The sequence below is a fragment of the Leopardus geoffroyi genome, chromosome D3 (assembly GCF_018350155.1).
Source record: "Leopardus geoffroyi isolate Oge1 chromosome D3, O.geoffroyi_Oge1_pat1.0, whole genome shotgun sequence".
NCBI classification, from domain to species: Eukaryota; Metazoa; Chordata; class Mammalia; order Carnivora; family Felidae; genus Leopardus; species Leopardus geoffroyi.
The window spans coordinates 26,641,632-26,659,250 of NC_059339.1; the positions used below are offsets into that span (position 1 = coordinate 26,641,632).

The 17,619-nt window shown below is 48.7% G+C and overlaps 1 protein-coding gene and 1 long non-coding RNA gene across 4 annotated transcripts in view; one reads left to right on the forward strand and one right to left on the reverse strand.

Annotated features, from left to right (window-relative positions):
- Positions 1 to 17,619, reverse strand: part of MYO18B (myosin XVIIIB) — a 259,923-nt gene that overhangs the window by 122,630 nt on the left and 119,674 nt on the right. For all 3 annotated transcript variants that reach the window (XM_045459579.1, XM_045459578.1, XM_045459580.1), the window contains 4 exons: positions 9,811 to 9,930; positions 9,392 to 9,500; positions 5,266 to 5,390; positions 169 to 323 (listed from right to left, as the gene is read on the reverse strand). In XM_045459579.1, the coding sequence (XP_045315535.1) occupies positions 169 to 323; positions 5,266 to 5,390; positions 9,392 to 9,500; positions 9,811 to 9,930 (509 nt within the window). The remainder of the gene's footprint in view (positions 1 to 168; positions 324 to 5,265; positions 5,391 to 9,391; positions 9,501 to 9,810; positions 9,931 to 17,619) is intronic.
- LOC123588502 lies at positions 174 to 1,261 on the forward strand. The gene is made up of 4 exons (XR_006707887.1): positions 174 to 275; positions 681 to 694; positions 771 to 807; positions 884 to 1,261. It is a non-coding gene; the product is annotated as an uncharacterized LOC123588502 (long non-coding RNA).

Below are 17,619 nucleotides of genomic sequence, written 5' to 3' on the forward strand. Positions count from 1 at the left end.
GTGGGGAGGAAAATGGGAGCAGAACGAGGGGTGAGGGGTTCCACCTTGTGGATGAGGAGCCCTGACAGGAGTGAGGGGGCTGAGGAGGAGAACCTGGAGACCCCCAGGAGGCCCCAGCACTGACGCAGCCCACCCTGGAGCCCAGCGACAGCGTGAAACGCAACTCACTTCTTCTGCTTCTTCTCGAGCTCGTGACTCCGGCTTTGCTGGTCCTCCAGCTGGAGGCGGGTGTCCTCCAGGTCACAGGTCAGATGGTGGCACTTCCTCTTTAGCTGGTGAGCCATTTTCTTGGCCCCCTCGTAAGCGCTCTGCAGCTCCCCGAGCTGTGGGAGTGAGTCACAGAACGAGCTACCCCTCTCCGCCCGCACTGGACGGGCTTTCCTCTTCTTCTTCTTTTCTTTAATCACAACAGCGTTTTTATTTATTTATATTTAATTTCATTTTTTATTTTATTTTTTTTTTGAAATTTACATCCAAATTAGTTAGCATCTAGTGCCACAATGATTTCAGGAGTAGATTCCTTAGTGCCCCTTGCCCGTTTAGCCCATCCCCCCTCCCACAACCCCTCCAGCAACCCCCAGTCTGTTCTCCATATGTGTGAGCCTCTTCTGTTTTGTCCCCCTCCCTGTTTTTATATTATTTTTGTTTCCCTTCCCTTGTCTACTTCTTATTTCAAGCAGCTGCCATTTCTGAGGTGAGCACAGTGGGAAAGAGAACAGGTACTGGGGTCGGAGAGACCCTGTCTTGACCACTTTCTGCCTGTTTCCCAGGGAGGAAGCTACTTCTCTGACCCCGTCTGCTCAAGAGGTGAGAAGGGGGCAGGGGTGATTCCATCAGTCTCTCAAGGTTGTTTTTAATTTTACTCAATAATCTTCCTGCCAAGGTGCCCCATAGAGTCTTTACAAGCCCTGCCTCCACAAGAAGACTGAGGATTGTATACCTAATAACCCCATCAGCTGGCATCATCCTAGAGCCCATGTGGGGATTAGCCATGGAGCAGCCAAAATGGCGGCCGTAGAAGATCTGGCCAGGAGATCTGAGAGATGGGCTCTGAAGGTTAGAGCAGTAAATGGCCCTTCCGACGGGCTGAATTACACGGGGATACACATGACCGTGAACAAACAGAAAAGCAAAGCCTCTTGCATCTTTCTCAAGGAACCCCCCCCCCAAATGTCCTCATTTGAATCTGGGAGAGAGGACAACTCAGCACACTCGCTTTGAAGAAATGGCCTCATTAAAGAATTTCTTTAAATAAGCAAAACTCTGAGTTAATGAAGCCTGTAATTCTAAATTCAGTATTTGATGGCAAATGGGATGTTTTCTTATATTCTGCTGCTCAGGAAAGGTTGCAGCTTTATTACTTTTTAATGCAGCATGAATAGCCCACACCTCCCCCCCATTCCTTGGGGAACCTGACCCGCCTTTATAATTTGTTATTAAAGAACTGTGCTATTTTCCTGCAGTTGGGTTTAGCCACAGCTCAGGATGTTCTTGGGGAGTAGACATAATGCCCTTCTGGGAAGTGACCACTAAAACCATCAACACCATGGAGGATGCTGAGTTTCACTGCCATTATTTATCAAATCCCATGTGATCTCACCCTGGCCCACCTCTGCAGGTGATTACACAACGCTTTTCTCTCACACTGAGGAGATAGATATAGATTAGATATAGATATAGATATAGATGTAAATATAGATATAGATAATGGCAAGACAGGCAAATATGGCCTCCATTTTCAAGGCGCTTACCACTAAAGTGGAGAGGGACCAAGAAGTAAGCAGATAATTACAATACACCATGATGAAGTTTATACGTGGGGACCCAACTCAGAGGCACCAAACAATCCGTATCAGCGGAGACTTTCTGGCAGGAAGGGCATGTAAGCTCAGATCTTAAAGATAGTTGAAAGTATCCAGGTAGGGGAGAGAGAGTATTCTAGGAAAAGGAAACAGCATGTGCAAAGGCCCAGAGGTGAGGAAGAACAAGACAGTGCAATGGAACAGGATAGACAGCCCAGAAATAGACTCAGAGAAATCTAGACAAGTGGTCTTTCACAAAGGGGTAAAGCTGATACAATGAGCCAAACAGTCTTTTCAACAAACGATACTGGGACAACTTGGTCATCCACATGCAAAAAAAAGAGAATCTTTTTTTTTTTTTTAATTTTTCAATGTTTATTTATTTTTGGGGCAGAGAGAGACAGAGCATGAACGGGGGAGGGGCAGAGAGAGAGGGAGACACAGAATCGGAAACAGGCTCCAGGCTCCGAGCCATCAGCCCAGAGCCCGACGCGGGGCTCGAACTCACGGACCGCGAGATCGTGACCTGGCTGAAGTCGGACACTTAACCGACTGCGCCACCCAGGCGCCCCCAAAAAAAGAGAATCTTAACACAGATCTCACACCCTTCACAAAAATTAACTCAAAATGGATCATAGACCTAAATGTAAAATGCAAAACCTTGAAGTTCCCAGAAGATAATGTAGAAGAAAACCTTTATGACCTTAGGTTTGGCAATGACTAAAAAACATTTTTAATGTTTACTTTTGAGTGACAGACACAGAGCATGAGCAGTGGAAGGGCAGAGAGAGAGAGAGAGAGAGAGAGAGAGAGAGAGAATCTGAAGCAGTCTCCAGGCTCTGAGCTGTCAGCACAGAGCCTGACACAGGGCTTGAACTCATGGAGTTCGAGATCATGACCTGAGTCAAAGTTGGATGCTTAACCGACTGAGCCACCCAGGCGCCCCTGGCAGTGACTTTTTAGAAATGCACAAAAGCCATGACCCATGAAAGAAAGTTTATAAGCTGGACTTCATTAAGATTTTTTTAAAAATTCCACACTGCAAAAGACACAATCAAGAAAATGAAAAGACAAGCCACAGACTGGGAGAAAATATTTGCAAAAAAGCCTGTCAGATAGAGGATTGTTATCCAAATTATACAAGAACACTTAAAATCCAACAAGAAAACAACTCAATTTTAAAAATGGGACAAAGATCTTAGCGGTAGAAAGAAATGAGCTATCGGGGTATCTAGATGCCTCTGTTGGGTTGAGCATCCAACTCGATTTAGGCTCAGCTCACGATCTCGTGGTCCTGGGATCGAGCCCTGCATGGGGCTCTGCACTGAGCATGAAACCTGCTTGGGATTCTCTCTCTCTCTCTCTCTCTCTCTCTCTCTCTCTGTCCCTCTCCCCTGCTCTCTCTCTCAAAAAAAATGTTTTTAAAAATGAGCCATCAAGCCACGGAAGGACGTGGAGGTAACTTAAATGCACATTACTAAGTGAAAGGAGCCAGTCTAAAAAGTTTACATGCTGTAGGATTCCAACTATAGGACGTTCTGGAAAAGGCAAAAGTATGGAGGGATGAATTGGTAGAGGGGTGTACTGATAAAGCGGAGAGGATTTTTATGGTAGTGAAAATACTCTATAAAGCTATGATGGTGGATACATGCCATTATACATTTGTCTAAACCCCCAGAACGTACAATGACAGGAGGGAACCCAACGTAAACTATGGACTGGGTGATGATGATGTGTTAATGTAGGTTCATCCATTGTATCAAGTGGACCACTCTGGTGGGGGATGTTGACCATGCAGGAGGCTATAAAGGGGAATCATAAGAAAGTACCTTCTGCTCTATTTGGCTATGAGCTTTAAACACGTGAGTGTGGTTGGACCCGGTGTGCTAGGGCTGGTATACCCACTCAGGAGAGCGGATTCTCCTCCCAGTTCCACACCCAGTGATATCACAATGGTAGGTGGAAACTGTCCCCTGTGGGAATATTTATGCCATGGACATTGGAAATTGGCAAATGCTACCCATCGGGGTGTTTATTTTCAGAGGGCCAGTTGCCAGCACACCGCTAGTTGAAGGGTAGACTGGTCAGAATGTACAAATAGGGGTAGTTGGAGACAATGCAACACAGGCAAAGAGGTCAAACTATCCCTCCATTCACCTAGAGAACACGAGGGACAAATACATTATATTTGTAACACCCAGCTGCACATTCAAGAAAGAAAGGAAAATTTGGGGATATCCAAAATGCAAAGGACACAAAACGAAAGCAGTAATTGTAGATGCTGATACTCTGGCAGACAGGGTGGAGGAGAAGACGAGCAGCGGAAAGATCCAGAAATAACACTGAAGATAATGGCTGTGTTTGAATGGCCAGACAGGGACGAGAGACAAAGCCTCGGGGGCACAGAAGATGAAAAGTTGGAATGAATACCCCTGCATTCATTCAGGACCCTCAAAGACCTGGGCCTTGGGGCAAGGGGACAGGAAATGATCCACCCACTGGCCTGGAAGGTGGTCAGAAAACCTGGTGCACTCTGGCTCTGGGTGGGGGAGAAAGTATTCCCCTAAGAAATCCAAACCCCGGGTCTGTGCCTCAGGGGGGTTTAAAGCTCCAAGTGGCACCTGGCACAAGTTGCAACAGTCTGAAACGGAGAGAATGTCACATAGTCTCAGGGGATGCTGTAGAAGACAAGGCAAAAGTGTCCCATCTCGAGAGAGACACTCACAACCCTGTAAACAGAACTGCCATGAAAAGCAGTAAAAAGTTTTTAAAAATTTCAAAGTAAGATCAACTGACAATACAAAATAATGAAACACACACACACACACACACACACACACACACACACACACAATTCACCGTAAGGAAGCAAAAGGAACATTCCACCATGCTGACCACCTGGGGTTCCCATGGCAGGAGTAGAGGGGCATGTTGAAGATGAGCTCACAATCAAAACTGACAAAACACTCAAGAAAACGATCCACCCTGAGAGTCAGCGTAATTTGCAAAGACAGAACAGTCTGAAAGAGACTCTGAAAGATCTCTTGGCCGCAGTGTGGCAGGTGGTTGAGGGGAGAGGCTAGAGGCAAGGAGACCAAGCAGGAGGCTGTTGCTCTGGTCTAGATGAGAGATGGAGGTGGCAGATTGAGGCAAAGGGAATGGATAAGATTTGACTATTCTAAGGGCTTATTAAAATCATTTTATAGAAGAGAAGATCTGAGGCCCAAGATCTGAGGTTCTTTATTCCAGAGTATTCTTTCCCCATGCAGAACACGCACACGTAGACAAAGTATTTCCCACCTCCCACAGCGAATCGCATTTGTAACAACAGTGGAGGTGCCAAAACATGAAATGGGGGTGCTCTCTTTCTCCCTCCCCAGGTTCGGCCAATACCTTGAACGGTGGAGGTAGGAACCTGCCCAATCTGACATTCTTGGGACCCAGACTAGCTACGACCTCTTACCTTCTGCTCCAGTTCTTTCCTGGATGTCAACTCGGAGTCCAGCCTCTCTTCAAATTGCTGTAGACGCTTCCGCAGGAAGTTGTTCTCCATCTGAGCACAGTCGAACCGCATCATCCATTCATCCGCTATTTGACAAAGTCAGGGAGGCCAGGATGGGAGGCTAGGTGAATCAGGGTGGTTCTCTCACACTCTCTTAGCTCTTTGATCATAATTTCACAGTATAGAGTTCCTGAGGCTTGATCTTGGACTTTAGGTTAAGAAATTCTGCTTTAAGTCCAAGGTTTTTTTTTTAAAAAAAAAAAAAAACAAAACACTTCTTCCAGGAAGCCTGTCCTGACCACTTCTGTTGTCTAAAGTCATACCGTTCAATTCCTCTACAAGCATACATATACTTTTCTTCTTCCAAGGAAATCCCATGACCTTCGAGGACCAGAGAGATGTTTTAGTCATGTATAGATCCTCAACACCCTCTGGGAGTGTCCCCTACCCACACAGAATATTTCCCCATATGTGATGATACAAGTTCACCAACTGGAATCACCTTACTGGCCAACCACCTTGGGTGGGATAGTACATACGCAGTGACTTTTGGTTAAATTATTTAATAAATAAACATTGAATAATAATTAGGGAATCTACTGAATACATAGCAACAGAGGCATTGGTCCCAAGTTGCCTCTATGAGAGAACAATCCCTTGATTTAGTTAAAAAAAAAATCACTTGCTGACGTGATGAAAACTGTTTGCATGAATAGAATGGGCTAGACCAGGTTAGGATGTCTTTGGATTTTCTGAGTAATAGAGTAATGCCCCTTAAGGTAATGGAGCTGTGGGAGACATTCCATATGTGGACAGCTGAAGATAGAGACCACTTCATTCATCTTTCCATCCGTCCACCCATCCATCTCTCCATCCATCCATACCATCTTCCATCCATCCATCCACCCATTCCTCTCACCATCTATCCATTCATCCATCCATCCATCATCCATCCATCCATCCATCTCTCCATTCATCCATCCATCCATCCATCCCATCCATCCCATTCATCCATCCATCCATCCATCCATCCCATCTCTCCATCCATCCATCTCTTCATTCATCCATCCCATCCATCCCATCCATCCATCCATCCATCCATCCATCCATCCATCCATCTATCCATCTCTCCATCCATCCACCTGTCCATCCATCCATCTCTTCATCCATCCATCCATCCATCCATCCATCCACCTGTCCATCCACCCATTCCTCTCACCATCCATCCATCCATCCATCCATCCATCCATCCATCCATCTCTCCATCTCTCCATCCATCCACCTGTCCATCCATCCATCTCTTCATCCATCCATCCATCCATCCATCCATCTCTTCATCCATCCATCCATCCATCCATCCACTTGTCCATCATCCATCCATCATACATTATTCAATTTACCATGCACTGAAATGCCCACTGAGCAACACTACTTCATACCAGGCACAAAGGATAATGAAACAAATAAGAAACCACTGTATCTTCCAGCAGAAATCTAGTGGGGGAGACAACATACAAAAAGACAGCTGCAATCTAGAATGATCAGAGCTCTCATAAGGCAAGCTTAGGTAACTCCAGAAAAGAATTCAAACTTATTAAAGCAGCAAATGTTTTTGTTCATCATTGTGTCCACAGGACTTACTACAATGCCTAGCATATCATAAATGCCTCATAACTTTCACTGGATAGGTGATGGATATTAGGGTGGATGGATAGGTCAGTACTGGGATGGACAGATGGAAAGAAGGAAGGAAGGAAGGACTCTTGGATAGATGGTAGGACTGAGGTCTTAGAAGAGGTGACCCCAATAGGGACTCCCACATAAGTAACCCAACCAGGATGATATAGTTGTAAGGAGTTAGAGCTTGTTCGAGTTTCCACTAAGGTAAATAATATCATGTGGAAAAAGTACCCTGTCTCCCGACCAGGATTAAAAAAAAAACTGAAACAGCAGATAGCTGCAAAAGGAGGAGAAAGCAGAAAGCATTTCCGCACCTGTGCATGTGTTCTGCTCTAAGATGTGCTACAGAGCAGGTGGTAGGAGTTGTCAACATGAGCAGAGGAGAAAACCATTCTCCATTCTTCAAGGCTGCTTTCTCCTGCCAATGCCCCTCCCTGGGGGCAGGGGGGGGTGCATTCTTTTCTTTAAAATAATTTTTTAATGTTTATTTATTTTGAGAGCGAGAGAGCACATGAGCAGGGGAAGAAGGGCAGAGAAAGAGGGAGAGAGAATCCCAAGCAGGCCCCTTGCAGTCAGTGTAGGGTCCCCGGTGGGACTTCGAGCCCACGGACCATGAGATCACGACCTGAGCCGACATCAAGAGTCGGAGACACCATAAAAGGGCCTCTTCAGATACCCCACCATGCATGGTGGGAAAACAGCTACGTTTTTCATAATTGATACTCCGGCTCCATCCATTGAGGAGCTGTGGTGGCATTGCTCGGGTGTGATTAAAGTGTTTTATTGCTCCTTTTGACTTTCCTATATTTAACATTTTTTCCTGTAATGAGCATGTATTGCTTTCCTAATGGAAAACAAAATATTTGTGGATTGGCTTCCTGGAATGAGCCTCCAGGGCTGAGAGCCTCTATAGCATCGTGACAAATGTGCTCGTGAGCTAAGCACACCTCCCCCTCCCATCCAGTTCCCAGATCCTCCCAGAGAAAAACGAACTGGGGACTAGCGTGGGGGGTCTCAGTCCCAGTCGGAACGGAACTAGGGCCATGCTCTTCTGGGGGAAACTTTGCTGTCCTACCTCCTGGTTCTGTAAAAACCCATTTCCTCTCTCCCTGCTTGTACTGAGTGTCGTGTGCCAGAGAACCCTGAAACTCCTCTGTAGATGCCTGCCCTGGGGGTGGGGGTGGGGGGCAGGAAGACAGGAAGCAAGAGGGGAGTGAAAAGCAAATGCACTTTGCCTCTTCACCGCCTCCTGACCTCCGTTCCTCTGAGCATCCTTGACGTTTCTAGGGCAGACATCCTCTGGGGGCATGGAAGAAAGAATGTCAACGTTTTATAAAAGCTGACAGACACACCGGGCATCCTTGTCCCCTGACTCATTTAGGCTGGGGAGAGGAGTTGACGGAGATGTCACCATGCCCGTTGAACCATGAGATGTGAGCCCCCAGGCAACTCCAGAAGCCCGGCTCCACCAGAAAACCCCGGCTCTGCTGAGCACACCTAACCGCTGGGCAATTCAGGGGCCTCGCCTTCTCTTCATCCAGTAACTGCTGAGTGCCTGGCACCACTCTCAAATGGGGATGGTATGGGGCACGTGGGTGGCTCAGTCTTGATTTCGGCCCAGGTCATGATCTCGCGGTTCCTGAGTTTGAGCCCCGCGTTGGGCTTTGCGTTAACAGTGAGGAGCCTGCTTGAGATTCTCTCTCTTTCTGTCTCTGCCCCTCCCCTGCTCTCTCTCTCTCTCTCTCTCTCTCTCTCAAAAATAAATAAACATTTTTCAAAATGGGGAGGGTAGTAGTTTCTGTGCCACAGCCTACGAACATGGATGGATGATGACCCCACTATAGCATTAGCAATAAATAAAGTTGCCATGCACGTGGCGTTAACCACTTTCCATCAACCGCCTTTCCTATCAATCCATCCATCTGAAAGACGAGGGAGCCAAAGCACTCATTTCTCTGCCCAAAAGCCACCCACCTCAAAGAGATTCAAGTCCAGATTCAAATCCAGAAATGCCATTTCACAGATGCTGCGTGTAACCACCGAAATGCCTTAACCTAAAATCCATGTCGTCTATATCAAAACTATTCATGTAATTGTAAAGGGGCCTTGCCATAGAGTCACTGTTGTTTGGGTCGTTCTTTGCGTTATTACTGACCTGTACCTGTCACCTTGATAAAGGACTATCTGGGATATTGTTGGGTTCTCTGTTTAATGTCTGCACCAGACCGGAAGCTCCAGGAGGGCAGGGCTGTGGCCGTTTGCTCTGACAAAATGACAACCCCTGATGCAGCCTCTAGGGCATACTGAGTGCTCAGGGCGAACGACTGCATGAACGAACGAATGAATGGAACAAAAGGACGGCATGTTTTTCACCCCTGTCTAATCCTGAGAGTCCTGGTTTGCTTACCTCCTCCTGTGTGGCTCCTTTCCAAGTCACCCAACTGAATTTTCTGCTGTGCTTCTCCCAGCTGCTTCTGCACTTCTCCCAAATTCTTCTGGACTTGCTCATACTTGCTCTGGAAGAAAAGCCCCAGGGTGTCAAACTGGAGCCCAGTGCAGCCTGGGCCTGGCCATCCCCCCCGCCCGCCCATGGTGGCTTGGTAACCAAGGACTGTCTACCCTTTACATAGTCCTCATCCAAGGCACCTCCAAGGTCAAGGCTTAGGAAGACACAAATGTCCTCCAGGACCTTGAACATGAGAGTCAGTATAAGTCTTGCTTATAGTCTTCCGGCTCCCACATGTGAGCAGACAAGGAGGCGGGTAGACCCAAAGGCTCCCAGCCACCCTGCTCAGCCACACCCACCACCACCCCTGGGCCACCCACCTTCAGCTCCTGGACCTCCCGGAAGGCCCGCAGCCGCTCTGCCCGCTCACTCTCTAGCACCTGGCAGGCCACATCCCCTCTGAAGTGCTCATCAGCCAGCTCCGCGGTCAGTTCAGCAACCTGGAATGGGAGGGTTACAGCAGAGTCACTCGTGGTGAGGGACGTCAACTCTTCTCCCCCCGGGCACCCTCCACAGGACCAACCCGGACAAATCACGGGCTCTTGTGGCAAAAGAGCATCTCCGTGTAATGAGGCGGTTTGGGGTGTGATGGTCAGAATGTTATTGGTCCCGATGTGTTAGAATTCTTGGCCCAATGCTCACTAGCTGTGTGACTGCCCCACGCAGGATGCCTGTCTGATTCTCGGTTTCCTCAGCGTTAAGGGGTGGGGCATGACTTAGACAATTGTCTTGACAATTAAATGAGATAATCCACATAAAGTTAGCGCAGTGCTGGCACGTAGTAAATGTTCAATTAAAGGAAGTTATCCTGGGTGGCTCAGTGGCTGGGTGTCCAACCCTTGATTTCAGCTCAGGTCATGATCCCAGGGTGGTGGGATTGAGCCCCACACGGGGCTCCACGCTGAGTGGGGAGCCTGCTTAATATTCTCTCTCTCCCTCTGTCCCTCCCCCTGCTTGCTCTCTCTCTTAAGAAAAATAGAAATTAAAAAAAAAAAAGTTATTCTAGCAGAAGCTCTCCTTACCCATCCTTCAGCGAGCCATTTTGCTGGACGGATCAATGGGCTCCCGTTGGTAAGACACGCAGATGCTCACCACACAAGAACACCCTCAGCTAGGAAACCTCTCTGTGGCTCCCTGTGATCCACCTGCCTCCACCAGGGGACAGCCATGCACACCCAGTACTGGTTGTGCGTGTTCCCCACCCATTTATGCCTGTCACATTTCTGCTGTAATTACCGATTCAATTAGCTCTTGTATATACCTATAAAACACGACCAGGCCAGGAGTTTCCACGAAAACTAAATGGAACGCGTTGGAAGAGATAATACGAGTTGCTTCTCAAAACTCTTAAAATCTGTGGGGCACCTGGGTGGCTCAGTCGGTTAAGCTTTCAACTTCAGCTCCGGTCATGCTCTCACGGTTCATGAGTTCGAGCTCCGCATCCGGATCTCTGCTATCAGCACAGAACCCGCTTCGGATCCTGTCTCCCTCTCTCTCTCTCTCTCCCTCCTCCTCCTCCTCCTCCTCTCTCTGTCTCAAAAAAAAAAAAAAAAAAAAAAAAAAAACAAAAAAACATTAAAAAAAACTCTTAAAATTTGTTTTTTTAATGTTTATTTTTTCTTGAGAGAATGGAGACAGAGTGCAAGTGGAAGAGGGGCAGAGAGAGAGGGAGAGAGAGAATCCCAAGCAGGGATCCTCGGTCAGCACAGACCCCAACACAGGGCTCAATCTCAAGACCACAAGATCACGACCGGAACAGATATCAAGAGTCGGACACTCAACTGACATGAGCCACCCAGGTGCCCCCCAAACTCTTAAAATTCTAATTTTTAAAATGCATGTGTCTCGTCAAACAGTTTCAGATGCCAAACTTATTTTTAAAAAAGGAATTAAAAAATTTGGCTTATGCATTCAAACTACTTTTCCATTTGCTCTGCTTTAATGATATCAAAGCTGGAAATCACATGGTCACGTGTTAGGGGCATGGTTTAAGAAAGGAAGAATGTCTCAAGTCAAGTGCTCATACTCTGAAGGCTGTGGTCCAGAAATAGCGTGAGTTGTAGTCATGTCCAGGGGCAAAAATAAAAATGTTTATATCTTAATGAAATCCAACTTGCACTGACTTTTCCCCCCATCAGTGACCAACTACAGATGCCAAATGGGTCAAGGCTTCTGTGTTATTATTGTCTCAAAGTGCAGCCTTCCAGGTTCAAGGCTTTGCCAAAGCAAATGAGGCGAGAACCCGGGAAGTGGACTGTTTATGACCAAGAGGCTTAGAAATGACCTTACGCAGCAGGGTCGCTTGGGAAACGGAGACTCCCTCCATGGGGGCAGTGGTCAAAGTCAAGACAGGGAAGGAAAAGAAAACAATAGAAGTAAGGCATGGGGTTCTAGTCCAGACACACTGCGTGACCTTGGACAAATCCCTTCTTCTCTTGAGCTGTGAAACGCACTGCATTAAGGACTGTCTATTGTCCTGCTGGCATTCCCATCCGATGCCACAACTGTCGTGACTGAAGATGTCTACACGCTTCACTCTCCCATGAGACCCTGTGTGTGGCACCAAGGAGCGGCTGTGGGGTGTTGTCACAGACACCAAGGGGCCCTTCCGGCGTGGAATCCACCTGCCCCGCCCCCCAAGCTAGTTCCCATCAATACCATCAGCTCATAGGTGGTCTCAAAACTCATTCCTCCGCCCCATGAAGAAGGCAGATGAAGATCTGTATGTTTCGACATGAAAAACAAAAGGAAAAACAAGATATATGGCCAACGGTGGGGGAGAAAAGCAAAGTAGCAGAATAGGATGTTTGGCCCGTGCTCGTTCTTGTTTTCTTTCTACTTGTACAGAAAAAGGCACTCTCAAACTGTTAATAGGGATTTTTTTTCTCGTTTTCCTAGAAGGGTGTGGGCTCACAGGGGACTCCGGTTTCTTTACGATGCATCTCTGCACTGCTGATAATCAGAAGAGCACAAAACAAATATCTTAAAAAAAATAGTCCCCCCAAATTGAGCTGCAAACAAATAAACCAGAGCTGCTGCTCTGCACGTTCTATGCTGCCCCCCTTTTTCTCCCCTCCGCCTGCCCATTGGCTTCCCGTCTAGGTGACCACACCAGTAGCTGCTCAGACCTACATGTGCCTTTTATAGAAATGGGGTGGGGGGTGGGGGCGCCTGGGTGGCGCAGTCGGTTAAGCGTTCGACTTCAGCCAGGTCACGATCTCACGGTCCGGGAGTTCGAGCCCCGCGTCGGGCTCTGGGCTGATGGCTGGGAGCCTGGAGCCTGTTTCTGATTCTGTGTCTCCCTCTCTCTCTGCCCCTCCCCCGTTCATGCTCTGTCTCTCTCTGTCCCAAAAATAAATATAAATGTTGAAAAAAAAAAATTAAAAAAAAAAAAAAAAGAAATGGGGTGGGGGGGAGAGGCTTAGGGGGAGCATTCTGAAGTCACACAGCAAGTGAGTGGCAGAGCTGGGACGGGAGCCCAGATCCCTCTGGTCCAAGTAACCGCCACTTAACAAGCCAGGGGCTCTCCCAGGGTGCACCGGGCTGTCTCTGGGGTGGGGATTCCGTTTGCTGTTCCTCCCACTGTCATCTTTAAAGTGTTCTGGGGGAAACATTTGCCCTGTAGTCCCCTGGGATGGCTGTTAAAATATTCCCAGTATATTCCTCAGTATTCCCAGAACGCCCACACCGTAACCTCTGTGGTGGGACCCAGGGATCTGAAGTTCAACACACGCCATGGTTGTCCTTAAGCACAACCAAGCTTAAAAATTACTGCCATAGAGGCCCTGGGTGGCTCAGTCGATTAAGTGGCCAACTCTTGGTTTCGGCTCAGGTCTTGATCTTGAGGTTCGTGGGTTCGAGCCCCGCGTTGGGCTCCGTGCTGAGAGCTGGAGCCTGCTTGGGATTCTCTCTCTCTCTCTCTTTCTACGCCCCTCCCTTGCTTGTGCTCTCTCTCTCTCTCTCTCTCTCTCTCAAAAAAAAAATTTAATAAATAAATAAACTTTAAAAAAAGAACTGCTGGCATAGAAATTGCCAGAATCTCTTCCTAATCTTGGCCTCACACCTGGCTTTAGATGGGTTAGATTTCCTTACGGGCACACAACAGCACCGGCACTGGGGGAGCGATCGTTTGCACTTGGCTCTGAACACAGGCTGGTACGATCCAGGAACGCCCAGATCATGCCCCTGATCCCCGCCTTCCCATCCCCACCACCAGCATCGAGCCTAAACACCAGGATCGTGTTCTCTCTGCCTTAGACAATTAGTACGAAATTTCATTTGTGCTAATCAGCCTGAGCAAAGGGAGCACAACATTAATTTAATGCATTAATTTTGAGTTCTACACAATCCAAGTCTGGAGTCCAAAGGACAATTAGTCCTCTCAGATTAGGGAAATGACAGACGCTTTTCCCAGAGACGAGTAGCCCCCGGCCTTCCCCTAGCCCCACAAATCCCTCTCCCTTCCCACATTTCAGGGCCCAAAGGCTTTATTCACAGAGGTGAGAGGTGGGCACCATGCCCAGAGTTATTAGGTGAGTGCAAAATGAAAACCGGTTTAATGAGGGAAGAGCCTGGTTTGCAAACCCAGAAGGGTCCTTGCCGATTACTCAGGCACCAATTAACTAGAAATTATTCTGAAAACCTCCCTGGATCCACCACTTAAGCCAAATCATCAGAAACTCTCTTTCTACTCAGGGACCATGACTCCAAAAGTCTGCCGGAGAGAAGCGGACAGAAACGGATAAATGTGCTGTACATGTGGCATAGAGTCAAACAGAAATACTCCATATCCCGTGCCCTGGCATCACCGCAGCCTGAGGGAGATGGCAACAAAACATTTGATGGGCATTAAATGCTGAGCACACGTGCGCCCCTTTGGGCTGTCAATGTCACTGCCGCTTATCATTCATTATATGAGCACCGACTGTGTGCCAGGCCCTGCCTTCAAGGATCTTTCTGTTGAGCTAGGGAGATAAACCCACATGTCTGAGCCCAACCCTGTCCTTGGCTCTTATATTCAAGAGTTCTCAAAGCTCCCCAAACTGTCTGGTCTACAGAGAGCAAGCAGTGGCCTTTCACTGTGCACTTTTCAATGTAAGGAAAAGCATTGGTTCCTTAGAAGCCCTTGCAGGAGAAATAGCTCATACTCATCAGATGCTGGGGAGAGACATGTGCTAATCTCTTGCTGTGTGCCTGTCAAGTGCCTTATGAGGAGAGGATTTTTATTTCCTTTTCACAGAACGGAAAACTGAGGCATTGAGCGGTGAAATGATTTGTTCAATGTCATGGCTGATAAGTCACACGGGGGAGTCCAGCTGAGCAGCCTGAATCCCAGGTCCTCACTCGTAATTACAGGGCCGTCCTGTCCCACATCTGCCACCTGACTCAACGCTGGGGGTCAGCAGTACAGGAGCCTTGGTGTACCTGGGGCAGACCAGGAGGTAGTGGGTGGGGGAAAGGAGGCGAAACAGACAGCTGGGTGTGGTTCAAAGGCAAGGCCACCCACCCCCGAGGGGCCATGACCAAAGGGAGCTTTCTGGAGCCCCTGCAGAAGGGAAGCCCCACCCCTGTCAACCTGAGCAATTAAGAGAAAAGATGGAAAATGAAAGCAGAAAAAGAGGGGATGGGGAGAAAATAAATCAACAGGCAGAGGGTCTGTCCAGCTGCAGAGCCAGCTGGCCGCTTTGGGCTTCAATCTCACGGTATCTGCCCTCAAAGCTGCCTGGGTCATGAGGCGAAATTCAGAACAAATCTCTAGCTTACTGGCGGGCTCCAGGGCTCCAGAGACTCACTCTGGGCACCCGTTTAGGGACCGCCCTGTGTACTTCTCTTCCCAGCTGCTACTAAGTGATGGTAATAGTTCCCTTAATAATAATCACGACCACAGGAGCGTCTGGGTGGCTCAGTCGGTTGAGGCTCTGACTCTTGACTTCAGCTCAGGTCAGGATCTCACGGTCTGTGGGATCGAGCCCCAAGTCAGGCTCTTTGCTGACAGCATGGAGCCTGCTTGGGATTCCCGCTCTCCCTTTCTCTCTGCCTCTTTCCTGCTCTCTCTCTGTCTCACACACACACAAAATAACATAAATAAATTTAATAAAAAATAATGATCACTATCACAGAGGGTGCTTACCATGGGTCCGGCACACCCACAGAACCTTCACAGAGACACTGAGAGCTGGGGACTGATACCTCTGCGTTGCAGATGGGGACCTGAGGCACTGGGGTGTGGACATTCACCCAAGGACACACAGCCGGCCAGTGGCGGAGCTGGATGCAAATCAAGGCAGCCTGGCTCCAGAGCCTTTACTCCTAGCCATACCTTCAAACTGCCTCTTGGGGGCTCCAAGAATATATGCCAAGTGAATTAATAATGTATCCGGGAGCCAAGGAGGGAGGGAGGGATCCACAGCTTCCGGCAGGTTGGCGGGAATGGGCACCACGCTTGCAGGTGGGCTGGGACATATGTCATGCATCAGAGAGGGACACACAGGACAACACATCACCGACTGGCCTTGGGTGGGAGAAGCAGAAGCTATGGACTTTTGTGAGCTTTAGAAGGGGTCTCCAAGGTCCCATAGCACCCCCCTAAAGAGGAAATAATCCCTCTGATGCTCTCACCCACATATCCCATCTTGAAAATGGTTTTTAGGGGCACGCGGGTGGCTCAGTGGGTAAAGCGTCTGACTCTTGATCTCGACTCGGGTCGTGGGAGTTTGAACCCATGTCGGGAGTCTGCACGGGATTCTCTCTGTCTCTCTCTCCCTCTCTGCCCCTCCCCCGGCTCACTTGAGCTCATGGGCACACTTTCTCTCTCTCTCTCTGGCCCCCACCTTCAGGACGGAGTTCAAACCTCTCACGTGGTTCTCACAGCCCCTGGGATCTGGCCCAGCCTCGGCGACTGACCCTACCCCCAAATCTCCCCACATGCATCAGACCTTCCAACGGCGAGGACTGTGGGTGCCAGCCCAGGTCCCCGGTCTCTCTCTCTGTTCTTGCTGTGCCCTCTACCTGGGACGCACAGCCTCCCCACCTTGTCACCTGGCTAGCTCCGGGTCGTCTTAAAGGATGAGCCGCTCCAGCCTCCTCTTTCACAGCCTGTTTGGAGTCAGCCAGACGCCGGGTCAAAGCCCAGCTCTGCTACTCGCCGGCTGTGTGATATTGGACAAATCGCTCCACCTCTCTGGTCTTCGCTGTCTTCATCTAGAACTTGGGGTATGAATGACACCGTCCTCACAGTTTGATTTGAAGGTAAAACGAGATAAAGCAGGCGAAGGATGTGTCACAGCAGCCGGCACAGACACGTCGCTCGTTAAATATTACTTGAATTACTAAATTCAACATTATCTCCTTTACTCATGCAGTTGGCACTGAATGCTCTGAGGGGTGTAGGAATAGCTAAGATGTAATCACATATATGTTAGCAACAGTGGAGATGTGGAAAGACTCGTGTAAGAACCAGTGTAATAATTACTTTCCTTTTTTAAAAAATGTTCATTTGTTTCTGAGAGAGAGGGAGCATGAGCTGGGGAGGGGCAGGGGGTGAGGGGGACAGAGGATCCGAAATGGGCTCTGCACTGACAGCAGAGAGCCTGACGCGGGGCTCGAACCCACGAGCCATGAGATCATGACCTGAGCCGAAGTCGGACGCTCGACCGACTGAGCCACCCAGGCGCCCCTGTAATAATTACTCTACAGGCACCTCGTCACACCACCCTGTAGAGAGGAATGTGGAACCACCACTGTCACCATTCTGCCAACAACGACACAAAGGCTCAGAGCCTGGAAGGAGTTGCCCACAGTCCCACTGCAATGAGGATCCAGAGCCAACCGTCCTGACCCACCCTCTCTGCTCCTGGACCGGACATCCCGGGTCGGGCTGTCATACCCATCCCTTGCACAGTCCCCAGATTCCTCATCTGCATTACAAAGTAGGTAGAGAAGGCATTATGGCCTGGATTTTCATACGGGGAAACTGAGGCATGCAGAACATTCCAGCTGTGCACTCCTCTGGGGGGCCTTAGCTGTGGTACCGTGGTAGCAGTCAGGAGGCCCGGTATATGTTCCAGACTCAGTCACCACTAGGCCACACAGCCCTTGGAAAGTCGTTTCCCTTCCCTCCAGAGATCAGC